Genomic DNA, 26,825 nt, shown 5'->3' with positions numbered 1-26,825 from the left:
GGGGGGGAGGGGGGAGGATGAGCTACCAAAAGGAAACCCGTTTTCCATAAATAATGCTCTATGTTTAGTTTAATAACTGAACCATGGATAGGTCATTTAGAGGAAAGTGCCCTTTGCTGAGGACAAAAAACATGTCTGAAAACAGGATTGAAACTTAAAAGCATGAATGAAGATTTGGGGTGGGGGGGGTCGCAATTTGGGGAGGAGAAGGGACAGAAGAGGTGAAAGTACTTCACAAATCTAAGAAAAATCACCATCAAGCCCCTAAAGGTGGTCCACAGGCACGCCCTCCTTGGGCCCACGTGTCTCAGAGGGAGGGGCCTTGTGGGAGGGTGTGCTGTTGGGGGTCCCTCTGGAGGACTCCTGCGTGGGCTGTGCAGGGAGCCCAAGAACAGAAGCATTCTCCCCTCCTGCTTCTGGACCTCCGTGGATGGGCCTCCAGGCCCCAGATTATATACCTTCATGTTAAGAAACACTGGATACTTGAAGGAGAGTTGGGAGGAGGGGATTTTTTGCTACGAGCCAAGAGCGTGCGTGAGTGAGACCACCTGTCACAGAGTCTGGGGAGAGATCTGTGGTGTGCTGAAAGATAGACCACTGCAAACGTAGCCAGCGGATCTGTTCTCCATACAAGTCACCCACCCGGAAACACCACGAGGCCTTGACGAAGGTCAGACTCACTCCTTCCAGCTCCAGGAGTTGGCAGGGAACACACGAGTGGGCACCGGTAAATCAACTGAGGACTCGGGACTATTTTCTCATTAGGATAGTAAAAGGTTTTATGAGATTCTCCCTACCCAGAAAAAGAAACATGATTGCGATAGGAATTTTAGTTAAATAGTACGTCCCCGATGGTCACCAAAAAGTTAGAAAACCTAAGTGCGAGCCAGGCACGATCATTTATCAGCTGGAGTAATGAAAGTCAGCACGCAAAAGGCAGTGTCGGGAAGTCAATGTACAAAGTGTAAAAACTCAGCTTATATGAAAGTGCAGTGTACAGTCATTTAAAACTGTCCACACATGCAAACTGGAGACCACTAATTCCCCCAATTATGGGAACAGCAAAAACGTTTCAGAGTATGCACTGTAATTTCAGCAAAGGTAAAAGAGGTGAGTCAAGATGATTAAAATGAAAAGTAACAGGGATTATGAAATTACTAGAAACTTCTTTACTATGTCTGAGGCAAATACTGCTAAACTATCCACTCTGTGAAGGTAAGAAGCCACACATTCTGTTCACTAACTCATGTCACGTGCCTGGTTATTGTATATGTTTAAATAGCTGTCAAATGGAGGAAGGAAACAACATTTAGTTACGTTTCTCTCACTTATTCTTGGATCTCACCCACAATGACCTCTCATCATGCTTACTAAATACATGAACACATGTATGTAAACACTGCTTCTCTGAAGAGTTGACTTGGAATAGAACATTGCATTCCACGTATCCGAAACACAGTAATTTACTTCATCTCTGTAAAACCGGAGTAGTGATGTCTTGTTCTCACAGAGTTATTGGAGTTTAACAAATAAGCAAACAGAAAGCACTTGGAACCGTGATTAGCACAAAGTTGGTACTATATCAATGTTCATTGTGGCAGCTCTTGTTATTCTGTAATGTTTCACATGGAAGCTTTTGAAAGCTTAGGACGTCCCCTTTCCGGCAGAGTTCCTGTCTCATTCGCCTGTATAGCCTTAGTACAAAGCACAGGGCCGGCACGTAATAAGTGTTGTTTAAAATGGGATAAATGGGATATAAATTGATGTAATCTAGCCATGTTGTTATAATTTCCCTCCTAGATTGGCTGGAGAAAAAAGTCATCTAAGCCCTAACGTGGGATTTATATACTTATTTCAAATATGATAAGGCTTTTCCTCTAAAATTTGATAGTATCTAATCTAAAGGCAGTTAAAATGAAGTATTTAAAATGCTTCATTCTTGTCATAAACCATCATAGTGCCAACTTCTAGTCCTTTATATTCTATGTATTCATCGTTCCAAACCTCTTTTTAAAAATGTTTAATTGGCATATACTTCACATGTCATCCGATTTAATTGTCCAACCATATTAAGAAGAGTTGTACAATAATAACCAAAAAGGAATTTCAGACCATTTTATTATTCTACTTATTGTTCACTTCTAATTTCCCGCCATCCTCCCCTCCCCTGTCCCTAAGTAATTATTAATCCAATTACTGCCGCTACAGATTTACCTATCCTGGATTTCATATATAGTAAACTATAAAAAACACAAACAAACAAAACCAACAGCAATCAAAAAACATAGGAAAACATCGCTGAAAAGTAAAAATTTTAAACACTATAACAACTTTAAAGTGGGTCAAAAAGGAGATCAAATAATAAGGTGTTACATTTTTAGCCTAATTACATCTGCTGTAATTGACTCTACAATGCTTTCTGTTTGATAGCAAGGCTGTTCACATCCTTCTATGGTCAGGAGATTCACCTGAGGTTTAATCCATGTGGGGACCCTGAAAATGGATTCTGGGCTTCCACTGTCATCTATAGCCTTCTGCAAACGGGGTGCTCAGAATTTAAGCTCTGATACCATCCCCTCCTTTGGATAACTTTATCTTTCCAGTGCATTACTGTGACACCAAAGGCATGGGGAGCAGATAGGAAGGTTCATCTGACTATCAAATATTGGAAAAAAGATGAAGTAAAAGATGCAAAGAATTTTTTTAAGTATCTGGAGTAGTAGTGAACTACACGCACAGTTTCGGGGCTATCTAACTGGGATGACAGAGTCCACAAGGGCAATGCTCCACTCCCTGCTCTGTTAAGTGGCAATTGGTTCCTCATTAGCTTACAAGCAGTCATCTAAGAGGCAAGTACTATTCTCTCCTCTAAGAGAGCAAGAAGCGTGGAAAAAAATCAAAGGCTCAAGGAAGCATTGGAAAGAAGGATGGATGGAGCACATGAACCCCAGCCTAAGACCAGAAGAATTAGAGGGTGCCCAGCTACGATTACGGAAGACTCTGATCCAGATCATGGCCTAGATGAGGGAAGGGGTGTGTGCATAAATTCAAAATCATAAAAATAATCAGGCTTATAGGTCTGATGGAGACCAGTGGAAACCCTGAGACTATTGCCCTAAGATACACTTCAGTCCAACAATAGAATGGGTCACAGGGTAAACAACACGCATGCAGAAGCAACTTTTTAGAGCAATCAACCACAGGAGACCAGAAGAGCGGCATCTGCCCAAAGACAAAGTTCGGAAAGCAGGAAGAGGAAAGGAAGCGGGAAAATGGAACAGGAGGAGGATGTGGGAAGGTGCTGTCACATTGAAGGGATTGGAACTCACGTCAGGAAACAAAATATGTCTAAATTGTTGAGTAGGAAACAATTTGCTCTGTAAACTTTCCCCAAAACCACAATAAAAATGCACACACACAATATGTTTAGGATTATAAGCACACTTTTGCAAACTCCTATGTTATAACCCTAAAAAGGGTGGATTGCTTTGTGTATAAACTTAAAATTCCTGCCTAACTACCGTAATGCACCCTTCTCCTTCTGGTGTCAGAAAAACAAAGATGTCAACTGCTTACCTCTGATGCAACATGCTGACGTATCTAAAACCTGGACATCATTTATGTTCCCACATTTTCTCTCCTAATACTTATAGGCAAGATATGAGAGCCATGAATGAGTTTTTTTTCCCTGAAGCAGTCAGAGTAATACTGTCCTCTCAATTAAACTATAAAGTTAATCCAACGTAGACTAGCTAAGCAAAGATACCTGTAAAAGTCAAAATAGCTTCCAGGCTATGGCAAGAATATATCACGTTATCCTCACAATGACATCCACAGAAAGACCAAATGAATCAGAAATACAATGGTGTTGTTAGGTGCCATATACTGTATGTTGTTAGGATAGCCATAGAATTTATCACCTAACCATGACATTAATATGCTGTATGAACTGAGAAATATAATCTCTGAAAACTCAAAAGAGGGGTTACCCGGTCATGTTGCTGTTGTTGTTACATAGTGACCCTACTTACACACAAGAGAATGAAACACAGCCCGGTCCTGCGTCATGCTCCCAATTGTTTACAAGTTGAGCCCATTGTTGGAGCCCCTGTGTCAATCCATCTCATCGAGGGTCTTTTCCTATTGTGTGCCTCTGTCCTTTAGCAAGTGTGATGTCCTCCAGGGACCAGGCTCTCCTGACAACATGTCTCGTCCTCCTTGCATCTAAGGAGCACTCTGACTGTACTTCTCCAAGGCAGATTTGTTTGTTCCTTTGGCAGTCCACGGCATTTGCAATACTTTTGCCAGCACCATAATTCAAATGTTCAACTTTTACATGCATATAAGGAAATGGACATGTAGAAAGTTAAAAAAAACAAACAAAACAAAAAAGTAGAACCAACCTTGGTAGTGCCCTTCCAGGATTTATGTTATTATTATTAGTTGACATCAAGACAATGTCAACTCGCGGCAAGCCCACGTGTGCAGAGCAGGACCGCTCCATGTGGTTTCCAAGTTGTGAACTTTCAGAAGCAACTTGCCAAGCTCTGTTCCAAGGCTTCGTTCCAAGGTTCAAACTCCCAAAGGTTGAGCACTTTACCTTTAGTACCACCCAGGATTCCTTATCTTGGTGTACGGTTGAGATTCTGACTCGTAAGGACTCTACTTGTCAGAGAGAGCTGCTCTTTAGAGTTTCCTAACAAACTCTTTGTGAAACATTTTGCTCAGCTGTGGGCTTAGCACAGAAACAATGGTAAGGATGGTGCAGGACCAGGCAGTGTTTAGGTCTGCTGTGCATGGGCCACTATGAGTCAGAACCGATTCTATGCCATCTTACAACTACCATCACGACCACTGCCCTGCATTCAGTAGTTAAGGAGGTTCTAGTCCAAACCTACTCTTTTGCCATTATTGTGTACTGTTATTTTACTTGATTATATAAGTTTTCACTTATTAATGGATTATTTCATCTAACATATGGTACAGCTAGATCCTTGAGCCATTGGTCAAATTACTTCACCCCCATGTGTCTTATTTTTGTATCTGTAAAATAGGATCCGTAATATTATTTACTTCAGAAAGTTTTTGTGTGATTTAAATGCGCGTTGTGATGTTGGCCAAGATTATTGATTGTAACATGAACTTCCAGAAGAATGAACAGATATGTCGTGGAAGAAGTACAGCCAGAATACTCCTTAGAAGAGAAGATGGTGAGCCTTTGTCTCATATGCTAGCGCATGTTATCAGGACAGGCATCAGTCCCTGGAGAAGGGCATCATGCTAGGTAAAGTAGAGGGTCAGCCCAAAGGAAGAAGACCCTCAACATGATGAACAGACACAATGGTGACACCCATAGGACCAAACAGTGTTTTGTTCTTCTAGACAGAGGGGGTTACTATGAGTTAGAACTGGCTCAGTGGCCCCTGACAACAACACATTCAATTGTACTACATTAAAAGTAATTACAACATTTCAGGCACACGGTAGTTATAATAATTATTATCAATTAGTGAGCATTTAGTGTCTACATATAGTTTATAGTACACTGTAAAGAAAGAAATATGATACATTATCACAGTGTTCAAGGAGCGAGACAGATTGACATAGTGGCTCAAACATAACAACTGTGAGGATGGCACAGGACTGGACATTGTTTACTCTGTTGTACATAGGGCCGCTGTGAGTCAGAAACATTCAGTACTAACAACAAGAGCAACAGAAGGCTTATTAAATAAATTGAGTAAAAACTCTACCATTAATCCATTAGAAACAGTGAAAGAGATCTGTAGTTACCATCATGAAAAGAAGTCTACAATATATTGCTGAGTTATAGACACATATGAAAAATAAGATGGGCTAAGAAATATCTGTTGGAGAATAAAGTTATACACGGGCTGCTATTTTAAAAGATGTTTGGTGAAGCACAAGCAGTAGAAATCTCTCATTAGTGGGACTTTAGGTAGTCTCAATTTCTTTCTTAAAATAATTCACTATACTTGTCATTGAAAGGCGAATAAAAGAAATGTGAGAGCCTACATTCTATTCTAGTCCGTGAAAGAAACTGAATGTTGGTGGAAAATAGTAGCTAGGAAAGAAGGTGAGGAAAAAGCTCAGCCAAGTGGGATGGATGGAGCAGCTAAGCAGTTAAAGAGAAACGGGACTTGGGCGCCCCCTCCAGGACTATCTCGCTGTATGACCCTGGGTAAGTGGTACACTGTCTTGGAGCCTGGGTGTCAAGTGTAAAATGAAAGCATTAGATGGGGTCATCTCAGAAGTCCTTTCCAATTCTAAGACAGCATGTACCCAATATTTTCAGAAAGTTGAATGGGATCATATTAGAAGGTTCTGGATGAAGGGCGGGGAGAAAAATATGTGGACCAAACTCAAAATCATAAGAGACCAGGCTTTCTGATCAGATAGAAAGTGGTGCAGGGGTGGGATGGGGGTGGGGGGGAAGAGGAGCTGATACCAAGGGCTCAATAAAAAGTAATTGTCTAGAAAAGAATGATGGCAACATATGTACAAATATGCCTGATGCAACTGATGTATGGATTATAATAAGAATTATAAAAGACCTTAATAAAATGATATTAAAAAGAAAATGGCGGAACGTCTGAGAGTGTGGCTCTTGGTCCACCCTTCACTTATGCCAAGGGGCTCACCCCCAGGGCTCAAGCTCCAACCAAAAAGGAGGCCTGTAAGAGGAACAATAACTTTAGTGAGGTACGCCCACTTGGAATAATCGATCATTTGGGATCAAAATGGCAGCAATTATCCAAGGACAAAGTTCAGAGAGGTTAGGAAAGGAGGAGGACTGGAAACATTGGGAGGAAAGAGGATAAGTGATATTACATTGCACAGAACTGCAATCAATGAGAAGAGGTGTACAAATGGTTGAATGGAAAACTGGTGTTCTCTGTAAACTTCCATCTAATTCACAATAAAAAGTTAAAAGAAGTAAAACTTTTCTGGAAGAGCTGTTAGGAACACTGGTAGCACCTTTTTACCCAGCTGGTCATTAAGTAGATTATTCTGTCCTTCATGAGCCTACACATTAGTCGATTTGCACAAGGTACCAATATCAAAGGTGGAAATGCACAGCCACTCAGCAACTCATTGGAAATATGATGACGCCTCTAAGAGTGGGATCAGACATTAACCTAAGGCAGGAGCCCAAGGGAGGCCCTTGCCATCCCCACCAAAAGCTCATTTCCAAGCAGTTGGCAGTTCCCGCATTAACATTTCACTTTTATACAGATAAAGTAGATATGATCTATCTGACATAAGTGTTTATATTTTTACTGATTAGAAAAACAGTCTAAGGAAAAGAGTCAAGGGAGACTTTGATGTTGCATTCTGCTGTTGTTCAGAACTATCAATAATCGAATCTGGAGAGCTGCCAATAAAAGTATAATAAACATCATTAGCATTTTAATAAACCTGCAAGCCACGGGGTTGGAAAAGCACAGCCAGACCGAGCAAAGGGAAATCAACAGCTGCCAGTGTCTCACCTGGGGCAGTTTGCCCTTTGGCAGTCCACAGCACCCTCCCCACTCCACTGCCACAGCATGCCCACTCCAGGAAGACATTTCTGTTAAGGGTACATGGTGTATTCTTTTTTAAAAACTGAGGATAATAACTTGATTTTTTTTAAATGCTTTAAGAAAGTGCTGATCTTTGGGTTATAAGAAAATTTTGAGTGTCACACAGAGTGTGATTTAATATGATAACTAAATGTGCCCAGTGATATAAAATGACGCAAGGATTAGAGGGGGAAAAGGGCGATATGAAGTAAATGAAGAGCCAGGAGCTTGTAAGTAAAAAGTTCCATCAGATGGCCTTTGAAACTACTTCCAAAAAGATTCTTGCAATATAACAAACTCAGAATTATATATAAATACTCATCATTAGATCAGCTTTTCAAAACTGTTCTAAGGTCTTGAACAAAGCTTACAACAAAAAGCTTTTGTTATAAACAAAAATTTAAATTGAAAATTCATGGCTCCTGAAATATTTTTAATTTCATCTCTACCAAAGGCCAATGGGGTGTATATGTGAGTGTGCATCCAGATAATGTTAATTTATAAATAAATGAAAGAGTAACTAACTTAAATATACTTTGATAAAAAGTACATGGCAAACATTTCACAAAGATAAAGAGTATTACAGCAGCCTGTTTGATGACAATGGGAGTACAGATCACTGTCTCTTTGGGTTTTCTTAATTGTTTAATGTGAATGCACTTTGTCAATTAAATCTGTAAAATGAGACGATTATGAAAATATATAAGCAAGAGTATACCAGAATGGTTTTTATTTTTCTCATATAATTGTAAACACTTTCATGTTACTATACAATAAGCATCGAGTAACCTTCAGGATTTCTGCTAGTGTCTTTAAAAAGGTTGATTTAAGACCTTCACTGTCAATTTGCAGACAGCCGAGAGGCTATGATGGTGACAAAGCATCGATGATGGATGGTGCCACCCAAGCCACCATTCTAATAATGAACTAATGATTCATGCTCAAGGTGCTTTTGAAACATGATTAAGTCTCCAAACATTTCACTATGGTAGGTTTTACCCTCCGTGATAACCCAAAAAGATTAAAAAAAAATTAACTTTACCAAGGTTACCTAGTGATGGACTTAACAATAACTAGTTTGGAGGAAAAACAAAACAAACAGCAAACAAGGGAGAAAGGATCTCAGTTTCCCAAATCCCACTGCAAGTTCTATTCATTAGTATTGCAGAGAACACTGCCCAGGAAATTCATCTCATTGCTCCACGTCTGAGTGACCTTCTCTGGTGGCCACTGGCAAGTGTTTGCCAAAATGTCACTGACCAAAAAACTCCTGACAATGCTGTGTATTATAAAATGAATATGTCAAGAATCAAATGAAAATGTCATCAGTGACACTGACAACAATAAAAGCAAACAGGCTACAGATATAAGAAAGGAGTGAGGATCCAAATTAAAGTAGAAAAAAATTACCTCAGAAAATGTCACCTGTGACGACAACAACAAAGAATGAAACAGAGCACAGCTGTAAGTAAAAGGGGGGATACCAAAGAATAAAATGCTCTTTAATGGGTCCTCAGGGGAAGAAAGTCTACTCTTACAAAGGCTTGGGGGAAACTCCATCTCTTTTCTTAGAAATCCAGGTGTTCTCTAGGGACTGGGGGTGTGTGTGGGGGGGGTGTGATAGGAGACAACCTGCCTGAGCTCCTAGTCATGCTCTTTAGAGCTGAATCCCTGAGTTATTTCATGTCAAATGAATGACATAACTTGTGTCAAAAAATGGTCACAGCAAATTAAAGGGAAGTTGCACAAAATTTTACCTCTTGCTGTCCGTAATTGGAAAGTTAGATGAAGAAGGCTTTTAGTTGCTGATCTCCCACTTCCCAGTCTTGGGATGTAAGTCTCCTTTGTGCAAATAGACTTAAAATCAAACAACCCAGTTGGATGTCTACCCTTTGAATTAAAAAATTTAAGTGAGAAAATTACTTTGTAGCACACTCTAAACTAAAATCCTTTGCCTTCAAGTCAAGGGGCCCTGTGAAAGTCAGAGTAAAATTTTTCTCAGTTTTTCCAAGGCTTCTTTCCAAGAGCTGACTGGCCACATCTTTCTCTGGGGAGGGGCTGGTGGGTTAGCAGTCAATCACTTTAATGACTGCACCAAGGAGCTCCTAGTTTTAAACTAAAACTTGGGATATTTGTTTATAGTGGATCTAGCTTGTAAATGTGGTTGATTGTCACGAAGTGAGTTGCTTAATGTGTCCCTTCTAACCACCGTCTCTGAAACTCCCAACAAATGACCTTTCCCTGATGGGTCTGGGTCAGAGAAGGTGCAGGAAGACACTGGTACGATTCATTTGTTAAGAGATTGCTAAAAGGGCTAATTATGAGTGCCATTCAGCTGGGTATAAAATGAATCATCTCAGAGGCAGAAAGGGAGAATCTCACTAACAGCAAAACAAGAGCCAGGAGTGGAGTGCATCCTTTGGACGCCAATCCCTGTACATTGAACCTCCTTGATCCAGGAGACATCTGTGACACCAGAGGAGTGACAAAAGAGCAGCACAACCTGAGGCAGAGCATAAGACAGAGCCATGGACGTCCTAGCCCAGAGAGAAGTAAAGCTTGAGTGTTTGGGGGCAGGAGGCTGGCTTTGGAGTGTGTGCCTTTAGGCAATTAATTAGAGGAGCTGAGTTTGCTGGCTCACAGAGTTAGAGCTGACTGCCTTCCAACTGAGACTTTCAGTGTAGTGGCATCCCTTTTGGACATTCGCTGGCACCCACAAAAGCTTTGTAATATTGCCCAGGCAGGGAAGAAGCCAGGCCAAGAAGCTGAGAGCTGAGAGTTTGTCTGTGGGCATGGCAGAGATTGTTCTGACTAAACAACTGTATCCTGAACATTTCTCACCTCACTGTGCCCTAATAAACTTCCTAAAACCTGGACACATGAACCTTGTTTGATAGTTCTGTGTGGCCATAGCAATGAATTACCAAACTCAGCCACAGAAGGAGAGTGGGATGGAGGCTGGAAGCATGTCTGATATCTGCCTTGTGGCAATCAGCCTTGGGAGCCAAAAGAGGTTAGATGTGGCCCCCATACCACTTTCTTTGCTGATATACATTATTGTATCTGATTACTGACAGAGAGTTTTTCGGTATTGTGGAAATTTTCATCTATATGTGATTGGCAAACAGAGCCCTGATGTAACAGTGTGTTAAACAATGGGCTGCTAACTGCTAGGTGGGGGGTTCAAAACCACCAGCTGCTCCTAGGGAGAAAGAGGAGGCTGTTTGTTTCCATAAAGGTGTATGGTCTCAGAAACCCTATAGAACAGTTCTACTCTGGTCTGTGGATTGCTGTAAGCAGCAACAACTCATTGGCATTGGGTTATGGGTAGATAATTGGCACACTGTATACAAGAGCTTTAATAGAACTTTCGAAATAGCACATGTGTAGATTGTTGCTAGTTTGCCTGAGAATGCACTGCTTGGAAGATTCGCTGTAAAAATATATATTTTTAACGCACTGCCATCCAGTTTGAATCATAGTGACCCCATAGGGCAGCGAACTCCCTAAGTGTTTATAGAAGCAGACTGCTCCATCCTTCTCTCAAGAAGTGGCAGGTGGGTTCAAACAGCTGATCTTTCCATTTCAAGCCCAATGTTTAGCCCTCTGTGGCCTCCTGGCTCCTGAGATTAACGATGGTCCAGGGTTAGTCCTCGGTAACTTGTCTAGCCTACAGTACACTCTTCATAATGCCTCGCTGAACTGAAGATTCTATTAATGTATGCATCGAACCCCCTCGCCATCGAGTCAATGCCAACTCACTGACCCCATAGAGCAGGGTATAACTGCCCCCCCACCCCACCCCATCCCGTGAGTTCCTGAGACTAACTCTTTAAGGAGGTACAAAGCCCTATCTTTCCCCCTGGAGCAGCTGGTGGTTCTGAACTTTTGACCTTATGATAAGGAGCCCAACTCATAACCACAATGCCACGAGGGCTCATAATATAAGCATTAGTAAAGCATAATACAAGGGTTCACTTTAGCCTTTTCTGCTACCTTGGGTTACTAGCTCATTCTTCTCTCCTACGCATACTTCTTTGCTCATCAGTGTGGAGCATCTAAATTTAAATACTCCACCAAGAGGTAGTGCGCATGCACAACTGATTGGGGGGATTGGAATGCAGAGCACAACTAATAGTGACAAGTTAGTAAAGATGACTACAACGATTCCAATTAAACATTAGACAATACTGTCAGTGGGGAAAGAATTGCAAGTAAAATATTTGTGCGTACAGGATTGCAGCACAGTAAAATCACTGTGACTTTGTCCCTTTTAAAAACAGCTACATTTTTCACAATGGGAGGAGGTCATCAAGTAACAGCAATGTGCAAACGTCTAAATGTCAGGGCCTGCGTGGGAATACTGTATCCTTCTTCCCTCTAACATGCTGCACTGCTGTGTCTTACTTGGAGATGGATAGCTGCCAAGGGCCGTCACCAAAAAGCTCCCCAGCAGCATAATGATGGCGTGGTACTGGGAACAAACTTGTGACAAGAAGAATCTGGCACACAAAAAGGAGATGGGTGTTTTATTTAAAGGTACAAATGGCCAAACAGCTCTAATTCCAACAAGATCATAACAGCATACTGTATACAAAAAGATATCTATATTTCCTCAATAGTTATCCATTAAATGTTCATAAGTCTACTGGAAGAAATATTGCCAAACACAACCCCCCTCAACCATCCCCCAAATATACTACTAAATGTATTGAAGAAAACCAAGATATTGTCCTGCTGTATTTTGTCATCTTCTTTCCAAATAAACTGCTGCTACAGACAGACCATGTTTCTCCACATTGTCACTGAGTGTTTTGATTTTTAATCCAGGAAGGTTAGCATGTTGTCAGTAATGCCGCAATTGCATCCAGGCACAGCACACTGAAACCGCACTACGTTAGAAATTCAGTGAGTGACTCTTTAACTTTTCTACGACACTTTGCATTTTAAAAGGTTGTGCTTATTACCATTAAATAAACTTGAACATGTTCGCATGCTTATTTTGACTTGCTTTGCTTCCTGATCACCTTGAACAGTTCTTGTTTTGTTCTCTCACCTTGAACCCAGGTATGTGCACTAGGTTTGAGTGCCATCCAGGCAATCAATCAACGTCAACTTGTATTTACTGAGTATCTGGTAAGACGCTCAGGACTGTGGAAAAGTGGTAATTCCTGGGGATAGTTTTAAATCCCATGTTGTTATCAAGGCAACATTTAAAGAATTAATAATCCATCCCAGCATCAATTAAAACTAAAAGAGGGAAGAATGCAATTTACTCTCTCTCCCCAAGCATAAAATATGATTTTCCAGATATACATTCACGTAAAGCAAAATACTCGTGTGTGTCTATGGTACAATAAAACATTAAAACACTAAAATACACTTGTAATTTATTAATAAAGAAATGAAATCAAAACCCCAAATGGTAATTCCATTGAAATTGAAGTTAAAAGAAAAAAACCAATGAATATTGTATTTCCCAAATGCAACTCGTTCTCAAAACACTGCAATAAATCATGGAGAAAATGCTCCTAGGCTTTTTTTATCAGGCAATAAAACCCTGAGGCAAGTCTGATTAGTGTGCTGCTATGGTAAACAGCAAGCTACCTATGAAATTCACATCAGAATCAACCCACAGCATTAGCTGGTTTATTGATATGTGGTCATTAAGGTGATAGTTACAACTAAAATCATTTCAAAATTGAAGACTCCTGCTATTTGTGGGATTTTGGGGGTAGATATTAATATCCTATGTGCCATAGAAATTAACAAGACATGGAGGTTGAAGGCAAAATTATGATGAAGCCTCAGCAACAATTTTTCTAAGGAAAGCCCTCCTTTCTCCTCCCCTTTTCCCTAACTTGACAACCAAATAGAACGGGCTGTGTGTGTTGAATACTATGAAACACCAAAAAAAAAAAGTTTAAGATATATTAAAGTAGACTTTTAAAATGTTGTAAAAGTTCACGTTTAAATATTTTTAAATTTGTGTTGACACTATCCCTTTCAGAAACAAGTCTTTATAAGACCAGGAGAACTGTGCTTTCTTCTGTGTATTCACTCATTTTGAGCGTGGGTTTGTAATGCTGCTGTTGAGTAGATTCCGACTCATGGCAACCGCGTATGTTCAGAAAGACGTGCTAAGTTTCAATGGCTGTGACCTGTTGGAGTTGATCTCCAGGCCTTTCTTCTGGGGAGCCTGTTGGTGGGCTCAAACCAACAACTTTTCAGTTAGGAGCCAAGTGTTTAGCTTCTAATGACACCCAAGGATTCCTATTAGACAACTAGGACAGTACATAATAAGTAACAATGTAAACTACAAATGCATGTGTCATTTTATTGTAATGATATAACAAACCAAACATACTAATTAGCATTTATCGTCAATAGATTCCAATGGCTTGAAATATTAACAAACAACTATATTTTTACGTTCAGAATAAGCTGCTGACATCAGTTTGCTAGCTGGTAAAGAATCGGGTTTTTGAACTCAGACAGACAGACTTCGACTGACCCTCACTGTACTAGCTAGCAGTGATCTTCACTGAGATGCTTCACCTCTGAGAGGCTTGCTTTGCCCCAGTTAGCATCAGCTCTCGCGGTGCTGTCTCCAACAGTACACAAAATGACTAATCTTATAGCACCTACAGTGGTTTTCCACAATAAGTAACTGCAGGACTCAAATTTTGCAGACCAAAAGGAAAGGGAAACTGAATATTCCCCTAAAACAGAGTAACCTTCTTCTGCTTCAAAAAGTCCAGGTAGGTTTCAAAGAAAAGCCTAGATCCTGACTCAGATGGCAACCACCATTTGAACCACCATGGCTGGTTTTTTGTTTTCTAAGAGGCTTCAGCAGTTTCTGATTTGATTTCATCAATCGTTTGGTTTCTATTTGCATTTTTACTTGCAAGACTGTTTTCTGTAGGAAAGGGGTACCCAGGGAGGGGGTGGGATGAGTATTATTACCTTGAGAGGACGAAAAATAATGTCACATACAAAAACAAATTCACGGATGTGAGACTGATTTTCTCTGTAAACTTTCACCTAACTCACAATAAAATGTGTTCTAAGGGAACACTCCATTAGAAATAGGATCCTGCGATGCCTTGATCTAGTTTGAAGCACATCTAGGAACTAGGCATTTTATAAAAGCAGCAAATACATCTATGAAAGTTACCCTTAGAGTTCAGTCTCACAATTGATCACAATTGTGCAAGACAGCCAGGAGCCTAAGAGGCCCAGGAGGGGCACTAGCGGAACATTCAACAGTTGAAACCTACCCGCTGCTCCAAGAAAGAAGGACGAGGCAGCCTGCTTCTGTGCCTATCACGGTCCTGGAAGCCCTGGAGCACACTTCTACACTGGCTCCACAGCTGAGGAGGTTTTGAGGCGTTGGGGTTAATTAGCTAAGCCTGGAGGTCTATTCATACTGAATTAGAAATCTTACTACAGAAAAATTTTATGTCTACTAACCACACCCCAAAAAGTAGGATTCTAACATAAAACATGAAATGTGCCCTTAAGTTATCAAATTTCATTTCATTCAAATTTTGTGTAAAATCTACAGAAATCCACAAGACAGTAAGGGCTCATAGGGCTTTATTAAAAATAAAACAATACAATGTGACACTCTTAATGATGTACTTCCAGAATCATACTCCTTAATGCAGGCCACTCTATTTTCTTCATAGAATATCATGGGTCAGCAAACTGCCCCATGTCATTAAACACACTGCATAAGGAGAGGTGTAAAAAAGACCTATTTGCCATTTCACGATATGGTGAACAAAGAAACTACTGGCATTTATACATTCTTTTTTTCAATAACCTGATCTTCCCATCTACTATTTTCCCTGGTATTTTTCAACTGTAGCTCTGTTACAACATTGCTTCATAGAGAAAGAGTTGGAAACTCAACTAGTTTCAATTTTTGACAAATGGGTGCTTCCAAATGTATAATACTCAATCACAGGAAAAAGATTAATACTGTGAAGCAAGCATAATCTGTTGTTTAAAACATTTAAAAACCATGATTACATTAATCATATTACCACTGAGTCTATGCTGACAATAGATATATATCTAATGGACAATAGCTATATTACCTACTGCCATGAAGTCCAGTTCAGACTCTCTACCCCATAGGATAGCAGGGCTTCCAAGACAAAATCTTTACAGAAGCAGAAAGGCCCATTTTTCTACCACGGAGTGTGGTTGGTAGATTTGAACTACTAACCTTGTGGTTGGCAGCCCAACACATAACCCACTCTGCCATCAGCGCTCCTGCTAGATCATTATAGGCACATATGGAATAGTTATCACTTTAAAAATAGTGACTATTTTAACCATTTTAATTATATTGCTCACTAATCTTAATTGCCGTGATTTAAAAAGACAGTTCCAAAGTGCATCTTGAACAAACAGAAAAGCAATTAGCCTAAATTAATTGCTTTGCTGATGTGATTTACACGAGGTATGCTTGGTGGTTTTGAAACTCCTTCCATAGCTTTCACAACTTGATGTTGATGATTTTTTTGCCTATATTTGCACCAGAGCAATTAACCAGATAATTGTTCTAATATGAACCTGGCCTTAATCAGTATGTTTAGGTCCATAGTAGCAATTAACCAAACACTTAACATACATTTAACAGTCAGTACTTAAAAGAACCACAGGGGGAACTAAGGAAAATCTTGCAAAATGCCCTCCCCCCTCTGCATACACACACACATTTTTTTCACCCATAAGGAGAGAAGTAAAAAAAAGAAAAGATAGTTACTACCTCCTTGGGCTATAAATGTCTCTTTTCAATGAATGCAAAGTATCATTAAATAATGAAAGGCAAGTGGCGGTTTCTGCTCTTTGAAAAGGGTAGTCGGTCCTCAGTATCCACGGTTCCACATCCTTGGATTCAAGCAACCATGGATCAAAAACTATATGGGAGTGGAAGGGAACAATTAAATAGTCAAATCAAAATCAATCTTTCAAAGGCTAAGAGGGATTTATAAGCATTTACATTATATTAGGTATTACAAGTAATCTGGAGAGGATTTAAAGTATATTAGAGGATGCAATGAGGTCAAATGCAAAGATTACACCATTTTTTTAATAAGCCACGTGGGCGCCACAGATTACAGTATCCATGGACGTGCTGGAACCAAGCCTCTGCAAATGCCGAGCGACGACTGTATCCCAGAGTCCCTCTGAAAAAGGAGAAACCCACTTGTTTGATATTACAATTCTCCCCCAAAATAAATAAATAAATGAAGGGATGGCTAGCAGACAAATAGGATGCAAGGAGTACATAAAGCCAGCGCTATCTGCATGCAGACAATGACATTAAGCCCTCACTTAATTAAGCATCAACTTTACTCAGAAATAAATCAATCTGGAAGAAAGAGGGCCGTTGAATCAATTGCCTGGATTTCAGCCAGAGTTGAAGCCAAATTTAAAAGCAGACTTATTCATCCTACAATAGCAGCACTCCCACTTCTCTCAACACACATGTATTAAATTACGGCTCAGAGCTGGTCCGTGGGCAAGGTGCCGGGAGTAAGTTGGAAGCAAAGCACCACAGATGAAGACACAGGTTCTCTTCATATACAAAAAAATCCCACTGTCATCGATGATGTACACCATCCACAGTGATGTGCCACAGACTCAGCTAGACAGACAGGATGCAACACTTCATTACTGGGACCAGTATTATTTTGTCTTTTCTTTTAACTTAAAGGAATCCATATTTATTTTAAGGGACATTACTAGCACTATTGCAACTTTAAGTGGTAATAGAACAAGTATGCTCCATATTTATAGTTCAATAAATGAGAAAGGTTTTTTTTCTGCCTTAAATTAAATATTTTATCAGTTGAGGAATGATACCCATTAAAACCGTTCCCTTTTCTTGAGGCTTTCAAGAGTTTAAATGGAAAACACGCTATCATTCTTCATGTCTTCAGGAAGTACCACCCTTTCTTAGGACTGTCCCAGAAAATAGACCGGCTACTTAGATGCCAGTTCTGCTATTTTTTAATCGTTACCAATCAAGTTTGAGCAATTTCTCTTCTGGTTAAACATGTGTGTACATAGTGTCTAAAATATTTCCTTATGCCACTGTTCATAAAGCATTTGACGCTGAAGCAAACTCTCCTGCACCAAACTAATAACTCATTACAGGAGATATTTATCATCTCAAGCCTTTTACAAGAAAATTGTCAGCTTTAATCACCTTTCTCTTATTTTCACTCTTTACCAGGCTTCATTTATTATACATTTTAAAACTTTGACAAGAGTGAGTAATTTTAATTACTGTTTCTGGTTTGGGAAACTAAGTATAAGAAGATTCTTGAAGGGAGGTGGAGATGGATGGGATGGTCACAAGTCTGTCCACATAGCCAATCAAGAATTATCATTTTCAATAATAAATAGGAGTGTTCTTTACTGTTGGCCATTCTCAAAGTGCTGAGGTTCCTAAAACTAAACAAACAAAACTCACAGCCATCCAGTCAAGTCTGATTCAGAGCAACCCTATGAAATCAGAGGAGGACTGTGCCTGTGGGTTGCTGAGACCGCACATCATTAGGGAAGCAGAAAGCCTCGTCTCACTCTTGCAGAGCAACAGATGAGGTCAAACTGCCGACCTGGCGGTTGGCAGCTCACTGTGTAACCCAAAGCATGGCCTTATAGCACTGCATTCACAACCACGCAAAATGTGTCCCGTTCAGAATTCAGAAACATGAATTCTGATCTCACAACACATAAAGCAGTATTTTCTTAAAAGTCTATAAAAGCAATGCAGTGGATTATTTTTGACAACAAACTAAATGCTTAATATTTCTGTTTACTCAACTGCATATTGCCTGAGATACATAAAAGCAGTAGCAGCACATCCAGGAATATCCATAATATGATTCTACAGAAAATCTACCATAATGATAATTATTTGCAGAAAAGTTTAATTATACATTATTACTCAGTAGGAACCAAAGACACAGCAGATCTTTAAAACTATCCTTAAAAGTAAGATCTCTCAATAAAAAGATTACTAAGATTATAGGATTATCCTATGAGATAGAATAGTATAAGTACAAAGAATAAATAAACTAGATTTACTCATATCCAATCCAGTTTCTATCCTATCTCCAGAACTGGAGGAAAAAACTGGCACTACAAATTCTCATCATGGTTTTATAGCAGACTGAGACACTGTGCATCTCATGAAGATTTTCGTTGCAAGTGATTTTACTAAGTTAAATACTCCAGTATTAGATGCCACTTAGTGTTTCTAAATTTTTATATTTAAAAAAAATATTGCATGGAACCATTTCCTTATTGTGTTTAATAGCAAAGAATAAAGTTCTTTTTATTTGAGAACACTATGATTTTTACCTGAGAGCAAATGCACACTCATCTTACCTAACAGCAGTTCAGCCTTTTGTGGAGAAGCATAATTATTTACTTGGAAAAAAATGTACATATGATGTAGATTAGCTGTGACGATGATGTCTTACCAAGATATTGAAAGCTTTAAGAAATGTAGCTTTAAAAAAGAAAATCTAAGAGACAATTTATTCAATGTATATATCCAGTGTTCCTCTTTAATCCTGAGTGGTTAGGTATCTGTTATAACCGACAGGGAGCATTTATATATAATAAAATATTTTCAAAACCAAATGAGCATTACTAAATGCTTAAATGCTATTCAAATTTTATTCATGACCAACTATGAGCCAGATATAGTATAAGGCACAAAGATTGGCAAGAGTTTCTACTTTTCCTCAAGGAAATTTATAGAAAATAAAGAGTGTTTTATTGGGGTCATTTGTGGAAACTGTTTTTTATTACAAATTATAAAAAGCTGTTAAAAAATAAATAACTTTGTATATGCAATACAATAACCAAAATGTGTCACCTCAGCTACCCTACAGAGGAAAAAGGAACATCTTCATGATGTTCAGACGCCTCGTGTTGAGGTCTCAGGCAAAGCATGCAAAGCCTCAGTCAAAATCATCCAATGCCAACCCACAGTGATCCTATCGGGCAGAGGAGCACTGCCCTGTGAGTTCCTGAGGCTGTAGCTCTTTACAGGAGTGGAAAGACCAGTCTTTCTCCTGTGGTTTCAAACTGCTGACCTTGGGGCTTCCAGCCCAATGGTGTGACCACGATGCCCCCAAGGTTCCTCTACAGGCTCTGTGGGGTAACCATAAAAGAAATGGTCCACACCAGGGCACTCTGGAACACACAGGGGAATAACAGAAATGCCTGACATCATAGCAAGCCTACAGGAATGGGCTGAGGGTGCCACAGGCAAACCAAGACACGAGTGGTCTTCAAAAGCTTTGTGAAAAAAATAGAACTAAGAGTTATTTTTAATAACATTTTTCCAAGAACCTTTTGAAGCCCCTTTATATTGTCACTCTAAATCCGAAGTAGTATAAGGTGCTGGCAGTCTTCCTGGTTAGAGTTCAGACATTGAAGATACACAAAAATGCACACTCGCCCGTTTTTCCACCACTTAGTAGTTGTGACCCTTAATGCAAACTGGGTAATTCATTTGTACCTTAAGTCTCTTGTTTGAATATTAAGGTTAGTAATTCCTTCCTCGAAGTTGTAAAGATACAATGACACAATGTGTATAGAAAATGTCAGGCACATAGTAAATATGTAATTAGAATGGCCGATATCATTACATATTCTTATTATTCTTGGTCCAGGAAAACAGGAGAGATAATATATACTCTGTTGTCATTAGCACTACACAACCAGTTATGGTTTGAAAAAGAGGATTTAGTGAAAGAAAAATAAAGCATCTTTTTTTAAGATAGTTTGGGGAACTAGACATTATTTACTCTGACATATCTGTTTCCAAGGATAGCCTTTCAAATAATTATGAATATTAAAAAGTTTTAAAAACTATGACAGCCTCCAAAAAAGTTTCCTTAGCTCAGATTTCATGCATTCATCACAAACCAGAGTATGTATGTAAAACACATCATTCTTTACTTTTCTAAAATTATGAATAAGTAACAGAACACAAATCTGTGCAATATATTACAGATACGAACTAAAATACTGTTTTACCAACCAAACCAATGACCAGACTCAGTCACTGAGTCAGTTCTGACCCATTGTGACCCTATACAGGGTTTCCAAGAGTGTAAAGTTTTACAGAAGCAAAGTGCCTCCTCTTCCTCCCCAGGAGCCAGCACCTGGGGCTTTCAAACCGCAGGCCTGATGAGTTAGTTGGCATTCCAACTTGCAACCCACAGCGACACTAGTCTTCCTCATTTTACTAAAGGCCCACTCACGAAGCCAAAGTAGGTTATCAGGCACCGAACACGAAGGCAGACTGCTGCGCGTACTAGAGAGCTAAAGCAGCGAGTGCGTCAAGCCCAACCGGCACTACTTCCGCGGCCAACGCTATTTTGCAGCCTTCTTGAGACTTTTATAGGTGAAAATTGTTCAAACTTCGCACTCTATACCCCAAGGTGAAAAGTATTCCTCTCCTCCAGACCACTTAACTTTAATAGAAAACAAAATATTCTCAAACTCAGAATCATCTATGCCTGCTGGATTTAATGGGTACATATGCCCCCCTTGGGCAATCTTTAAACCTCTGTCTCTAGGAGAATTAAGTAATATTAGGGGATCGAAATGAAATAAAATTCTAAGTCCACCGTGACATGACATTCACAGGGAGATGGTAGATTATCCACCCAGACCTTGGACACATAAATACAATATATAGCATATGTTCACACAACAATTCTTGGAAATAAAACACAATGGGCACTCAGCAAATATTTTATATCGCCAGCACCTGCTCAAATCCTCACTGAACTTTATTTCTAAATGTCACCATTTTTTATTGAATCAACGGAAATTTGAAAGAAGAAACAGAATAAACATCCAGAGAAGATCAAGGGAGTTAGAAAAATCTTTATATAAAGCCTCATTGAGTTTTACATGAGCCGGCCTGCTGTCAGTCTCCCTGAAAAGGGTAGCAGAATAATCTGCCACTCTACAACTTCAAGCCGAGGAAATAAAAGCTCTGAAAGCCTATCATCCAAAAGCAGGAAAGAGGAAGAACAGGAGTCTTATTTTCATTAATGAATTCCATAATAATCATAATAAAGGAATCATGAATGAAATGTTAAGCATGATCACACAGCAAATACATTCATTTTAAAAATAACTCAGGCTGAAAGTTGGAAGGAATTTGGTCAACTAGTTCAAGCCTTATAATTCAGGGAACAAAATCCTTATTTGAACACTTGTGAGAGTAACTTCTCCATTTTGGAAGAGAGTCAATGAATCTAAAAGGTTTCAATTTATTTCAAGCTGGTTTCTATCTTCCTCTGTTAACTACCTGTGGGCCAAATTCTAACTCCTGAAGCAACCAAGCAAGCCAATTTTTTCAGCACATTTTAAATGAAGTTTTTGTGATAAAATGAGGTTTCTTGGCTGATATTCGGGTCGGCTTATACTCGAGTATAAATTAATTTATGAAGAATCATTTACTATTGCCTATTAATGTGTTTTATAAGACAGAATGTTTTAGCAACATGATTTATACTATGATAGTCTAAAAATATCCATATTCTAGATGTTAATGAAGGAGAATTTGGTTTGTATATTTGGTGTAGGGGAAGGGAGGAAGCCATTATCAGGGGGGAAAAGTGGAGAACTGGAAAATGACCAAAGAGCACGACCCAGTCCTCATTCTTGAAAGATTGCTGACATGATAAAAGGTGAGTCAATGTAGCTAGATTTGCAAATTTTCCCAAACTCACTGCTGTGGAGTTGACTCTGACTCATCTCAGCCTGTTAGGAAGTTTCTGAGGCTGTTGACCTTTACGAGGGCAGAGGGCCTCATCTCTCTCCTCCAGAGGAGCAAGTGTGCTGGGATTGCTGACCTTGAGGTTAGCAATCAATGCTACCAGCATCACCAGGCCTCCTTAATTCTACAAAAGAAGTCCCAAATTAAGGATTTTTTGTGATTTATGCCAATTTTTTTTTGTGTTAGCAACTAAGCTGCTTTTCGAAAAAGATTGGAGAGGATACACAAAAAAATATTTGTGGACTGAATCAACTGTGGCCCACCAATTTGTGATTTCTAACCGCCTTATTTAAAGAGCTATCTGTAGCTACTATTCAAACCTATAACATATATAAAGAGAAAATCATAATATACTACTATATAGTGGAAAGGAAGGAACCAGTCTTAAGATTTCAAATTTTCTCAATTTCAAAGTGAATGTGCACTGATACCTGATACACTAGTTCCCTTAACACAAATAAGACGTTTGCCCAGCAAATTGACTCTTTGAAGAGATTATTTTTAGATTATCAGTGTCTTACAGGTTTAGATGGTTCAAATAAATCCTATACTGTATATACCAAAAACAAAAAACCCACCAAGAAAACTGCAAATCCAGAGTAAAACTCCCACACTTGGCCAGTTCAGCCAATTGGTAACCTGATTTATTTTAATAACTAGTCTATGACCAGGTTGGCTTTGTGAAATTTTGTGACTTTAGCTAATGTATGCTAGAGAACCTCTCATTTCTCTGTCATGTTATAGTAATTCAAGAGCAAGAGTAGTCAACGATCAATAAAAAGATTGTATATTTTATAGCGGGCCTCCTGGTCATATTATTGAACTAACTTTTTTTAAAGGCTAATGTTACAAATTGAAAATGAGTAAATTAATTATCATCTTTGAAAGCCAATTTAAAAATTAAAAATAGCTTTTATAAAGCTCTATTAAGAATCAATTAGATTTTATTTAATTCTTATTGGCAAAAGAGAACAAAAGAGATATGCGGATCCTAAGTGGCTCAGAAGCATTTCAATTTTTTTGCAAATCTACTTTTGTGTGGGACTCTATGTGAAACATAAAAAACAGGTGAGAACCAAATACAAATTGGATACAAAACAACAATAAATTGGTATTATCAAATACAAATAAACATTTCAATAAACTTAGAATCAAAGAGACTGAAAGAGAACCACCGTTTGTTTATTTAAACCACTGATAGAGTCAGTGTCCTCTTTTCATAAGCCACTTGGATTTTATTTGCATTGTAAAGTAATGGTAAATGTCAAATGACTCCTAGACCATCCTTCTGAACACAAGAATATTATGCTGTTTAACTCTCTAAACACAAAAAGTGCTTTGAGAAAAACAAAGAAAAGGAGCAGCATGTCTTAGTCACACAGTTCAACTGCTCAAAGCTTTAAGGTCTCTAAAAGTACAGAAAAACAGCATCATAATCGTCCATTACTACTTATTTTAAATTTTGAATGTGAATAATTTTTTAAAATATTATTTTTTTATCTGAAAAAATCTTATAAAAATCTGTGCATTGAACTTTATCTTCCTGCACAGAAATAAAGTGATTATTAAACACAGATCTTTTGAATTTGTTTTGTATAGGATGATATATTGTGGTAATTTCAACATAAAACTAAGAAATTTATGCATCTATGTCAATTGCGTGTAAACACCAGTGATACAATGCAATACGTCAACCTAAAGAAATTTACTCAGGAATTTGCTTTTTTTCCCCTTTGATCAGTTTTTTGTTGTTGTTTTGTTTTGTTTTACTGTTAGCAATGGTTGAAAAAAATGCACCCATCTGAAAAGTCAAACAAATAAACTTAACAAGAATAAAAGTCTAACAAATTTAAACTTAATAAGAATAGTATGACCTTCCCCTGGACAAAATATGTTAAGGGGGTGGGGCGTTAAAGGAGAACATGTGTAAAATGCCAATCAATTTTCTGTCTAATAAAAGTTACCCCCACCCCCACCCCCATGCCCTTAAAAGGCTTGCTTTTATCATTCAGTCTTATAGCCCTTAAAGAGAGGAACCTTTGAGAGGAGCAGGGACACAGTGTCCCACAGTCTGAGGCACAAAGTATTTAGTTGGGGTTAATAAATGCTTCCTGATTTACTGGAGGATGATAATAATGAACAAATGTAAAATAGAAGCTAATTGATAGGCTAAATGCATTAGTGCATTCCAGTGCCCCCTCTATGAAAGGTTAGTAACGCATCTCAGCTAAGTGCTGAAATTATAATTAAGTCTGACGGGAAGTCCTAGATTTATACCAATATAATTACAAATATTACTTAGCTTAGTAATACAGTATGGCAAGAACAATGAGATGGGTAATTTAGATGATACTGCAAAGTGGGTTTTAATGTTTGAAACTTCTATTACAGTACACAGGATAAGTGCAAGCAGTGTAATTAAAACCTAAAAGAGACTGATCTTTAAAAACTACTGCTCAGTCTCATTAAAATACATGTTTTCTCAATTAATCGAAACTTTTCCATTAAAAACAAAAAGTACACTTTCATTCTTTGCAAATAAATCTCTACAGTAGATATATTTATGATCGAATATCAAGCAACCATTAGCGTTCAGTGAAATAGCACAGGTTTGAGTGCCTGGAGCCTACCAAGGAGCAGGGAGGCTAAGATGTGGTCCAATGACTTTTCTAGTAATCGATAAATGAGCATTTGAAGAGGATGAAGATTAGAAATCCCTAAAAAGTTTTTGTTTCAATAAAATAAATCCTAAGCAAAATGTTTACTTAATAGATAACTTATATAATCTTATACTTATATTATAAGATCTTATTTACCTCTATTCTCCAATTACTGACATTCTTAAACATGTCAGGTATATTGTCAATTGTTGTAAAAAGGTAAAAAGGACAAGTGTTTTCATGATCATTTTGTTGCACAAAGGTTTTGTTTCCTTTTATATCACTATAGTAGCAAGAGGTTTAGCTCAACATTAAGCTAATATTAGACCCATAAAAGTCACAAGATAATATCCTTAAGGCCTTTATGTTCTCATTTGCTCTAAAAACATTTTAAAACTATTTTAAATGCCATATTAACTATACAGAAAAAGTCTGATTTCAGAGAACATGACTTTTAAAAATGTGTATCGTTCAGTATTCTTTAGATTTTTGTGTATTTAATATGTTAACTATTACAAAGATCTTTTTATGTTTATTCTAGACAAGTACGAACACCAAATCAGAGGTTATCACACAATCTAAATAGTAATTCAGAGTAATCCAAACCTGTCACTAGAATTTACCACAATTTGGAACACTGGAGTCCACATGAATTTAAATTTAAAATAAAAGAGAACAGTAAAGGTGTTAGTAGGGTGGGTTTGAATTCAAAGGATTGAGAAATAAAAATAAATTATTGCTCCTATTTATGAAAAATATTTAAATGCAAATAGGTTCTGATTTTAGCAAAAACAATGCTTTGCAGTGAGCAACATATTTTTCATGGCCTATCTTTAGAGATATGTCAGATAGATATAACACTAAAGTTACTGGGCAGGAATCTTGCCTCATGTCTGTATCATTATAAAAGTCTATATCCAAGACTTTCTTGCATCTTTTTGTTCCCCAGTACAACATTTCAAAGAAAAATGGGTTTATTATTGTTTATAAGACCTCCCATTTTACACGTTTTCACACACTATATTAACCTGCCCACCAAATGACTTCTGTTTTTAAAACAAATTCTATTTAAACTGAGGACAAAGTGTCATCCTTGAAAAAGGGTCAGGACACATATTTGAGATAGTTTCTCAGAAATAGTAAATAAACAATACATCCTATATAGAAGATAAGCAAAAACATTCAACAGTTTGCTGTTGCTACAACTGTCTAGGCAAGCATATGAATCAAAGTACAGAAAAACCTAGTTGCAAACATAACCAATAGATGGATTAAAAGTATACATCAAAATGAATGGTTTCCAAATTTAAAACATATAAATTTGAAAAGACATGGGTGCATTCAATTGACATTGCCATGCCTTGTTAGAATGATAATTAGTGTTTGGTACAGAGGATACACACTTCCATCAGGAAAAGTGTTTTTGAAATGATACAATGGTTACCTGTCATTTATGATCCAGTTCAGACAGAGATTGAGAGAGCTAAGATTTTTGCACCTCTTGACAATTTCCATCACAGTTTCATTATCCAGTTCAGTGATATGACGTAGGTCCAAGCTGGAAAGGTTTCTTAGCTGAGATAAATAAAATAAAGAACAAAATGTTAAACCTTACGTTCATTCTCAGAAATTTAGAGGGCTTTAAAAAGTTTAAGGAAATTTCAATATCTTTTTTTTTAATCGTTTGATTAGGGGCTCATACAACTCTTATCACAATCCATACACACATCAATTGTGTAAAGC

At 38.2% G+C, this 26,825-nt stretch overlaps 1 protein-coding gene across 1 annotated transcript in view; it reads right to left on the bottom strand.

Annotated features, from left to right (window-relative positions):
- Window positions 1-26,825, bottom strand: part of FBXL17 (F-box and leucine rich repeat protein 17) — a 581,667-nt gene that overhangs the window by 359,936 nt on the left and 194,906 nt on the right. Inside the window, exon 7 of the mRNA XM_004706643.2 lies at window positions 26,527-26,657. Coding sequence (XP_004706700.1) covers window positions 26,527-26,657 — 131 coding nt within the window. The remainder of the gene's footprint in view (window positions 1-26,526; window positions 26,658-26,825) is intronic.

This window comes from Echinops telfairi, unplaced genomic scaffold (assembly GCF_000313985.2).
Source record: "Echinops telfairi isolate 266 unplaced genomic scaffold, ASM31398v2 ScPeMD7_7469;HRSCAF=8507_1, whole genome shotgun sequence".
Taxonomy (NCBI): Eukaryota; Metazoa; Chordata; class Mammalia; order Afrosoricida; family Tenrecidae; genus Echinops; species Echinops telfairi.
Note: the sequence above shows the minus strand (reverse complement) of the source record. Positions and strands in the feature narration are given on the sequence as shown.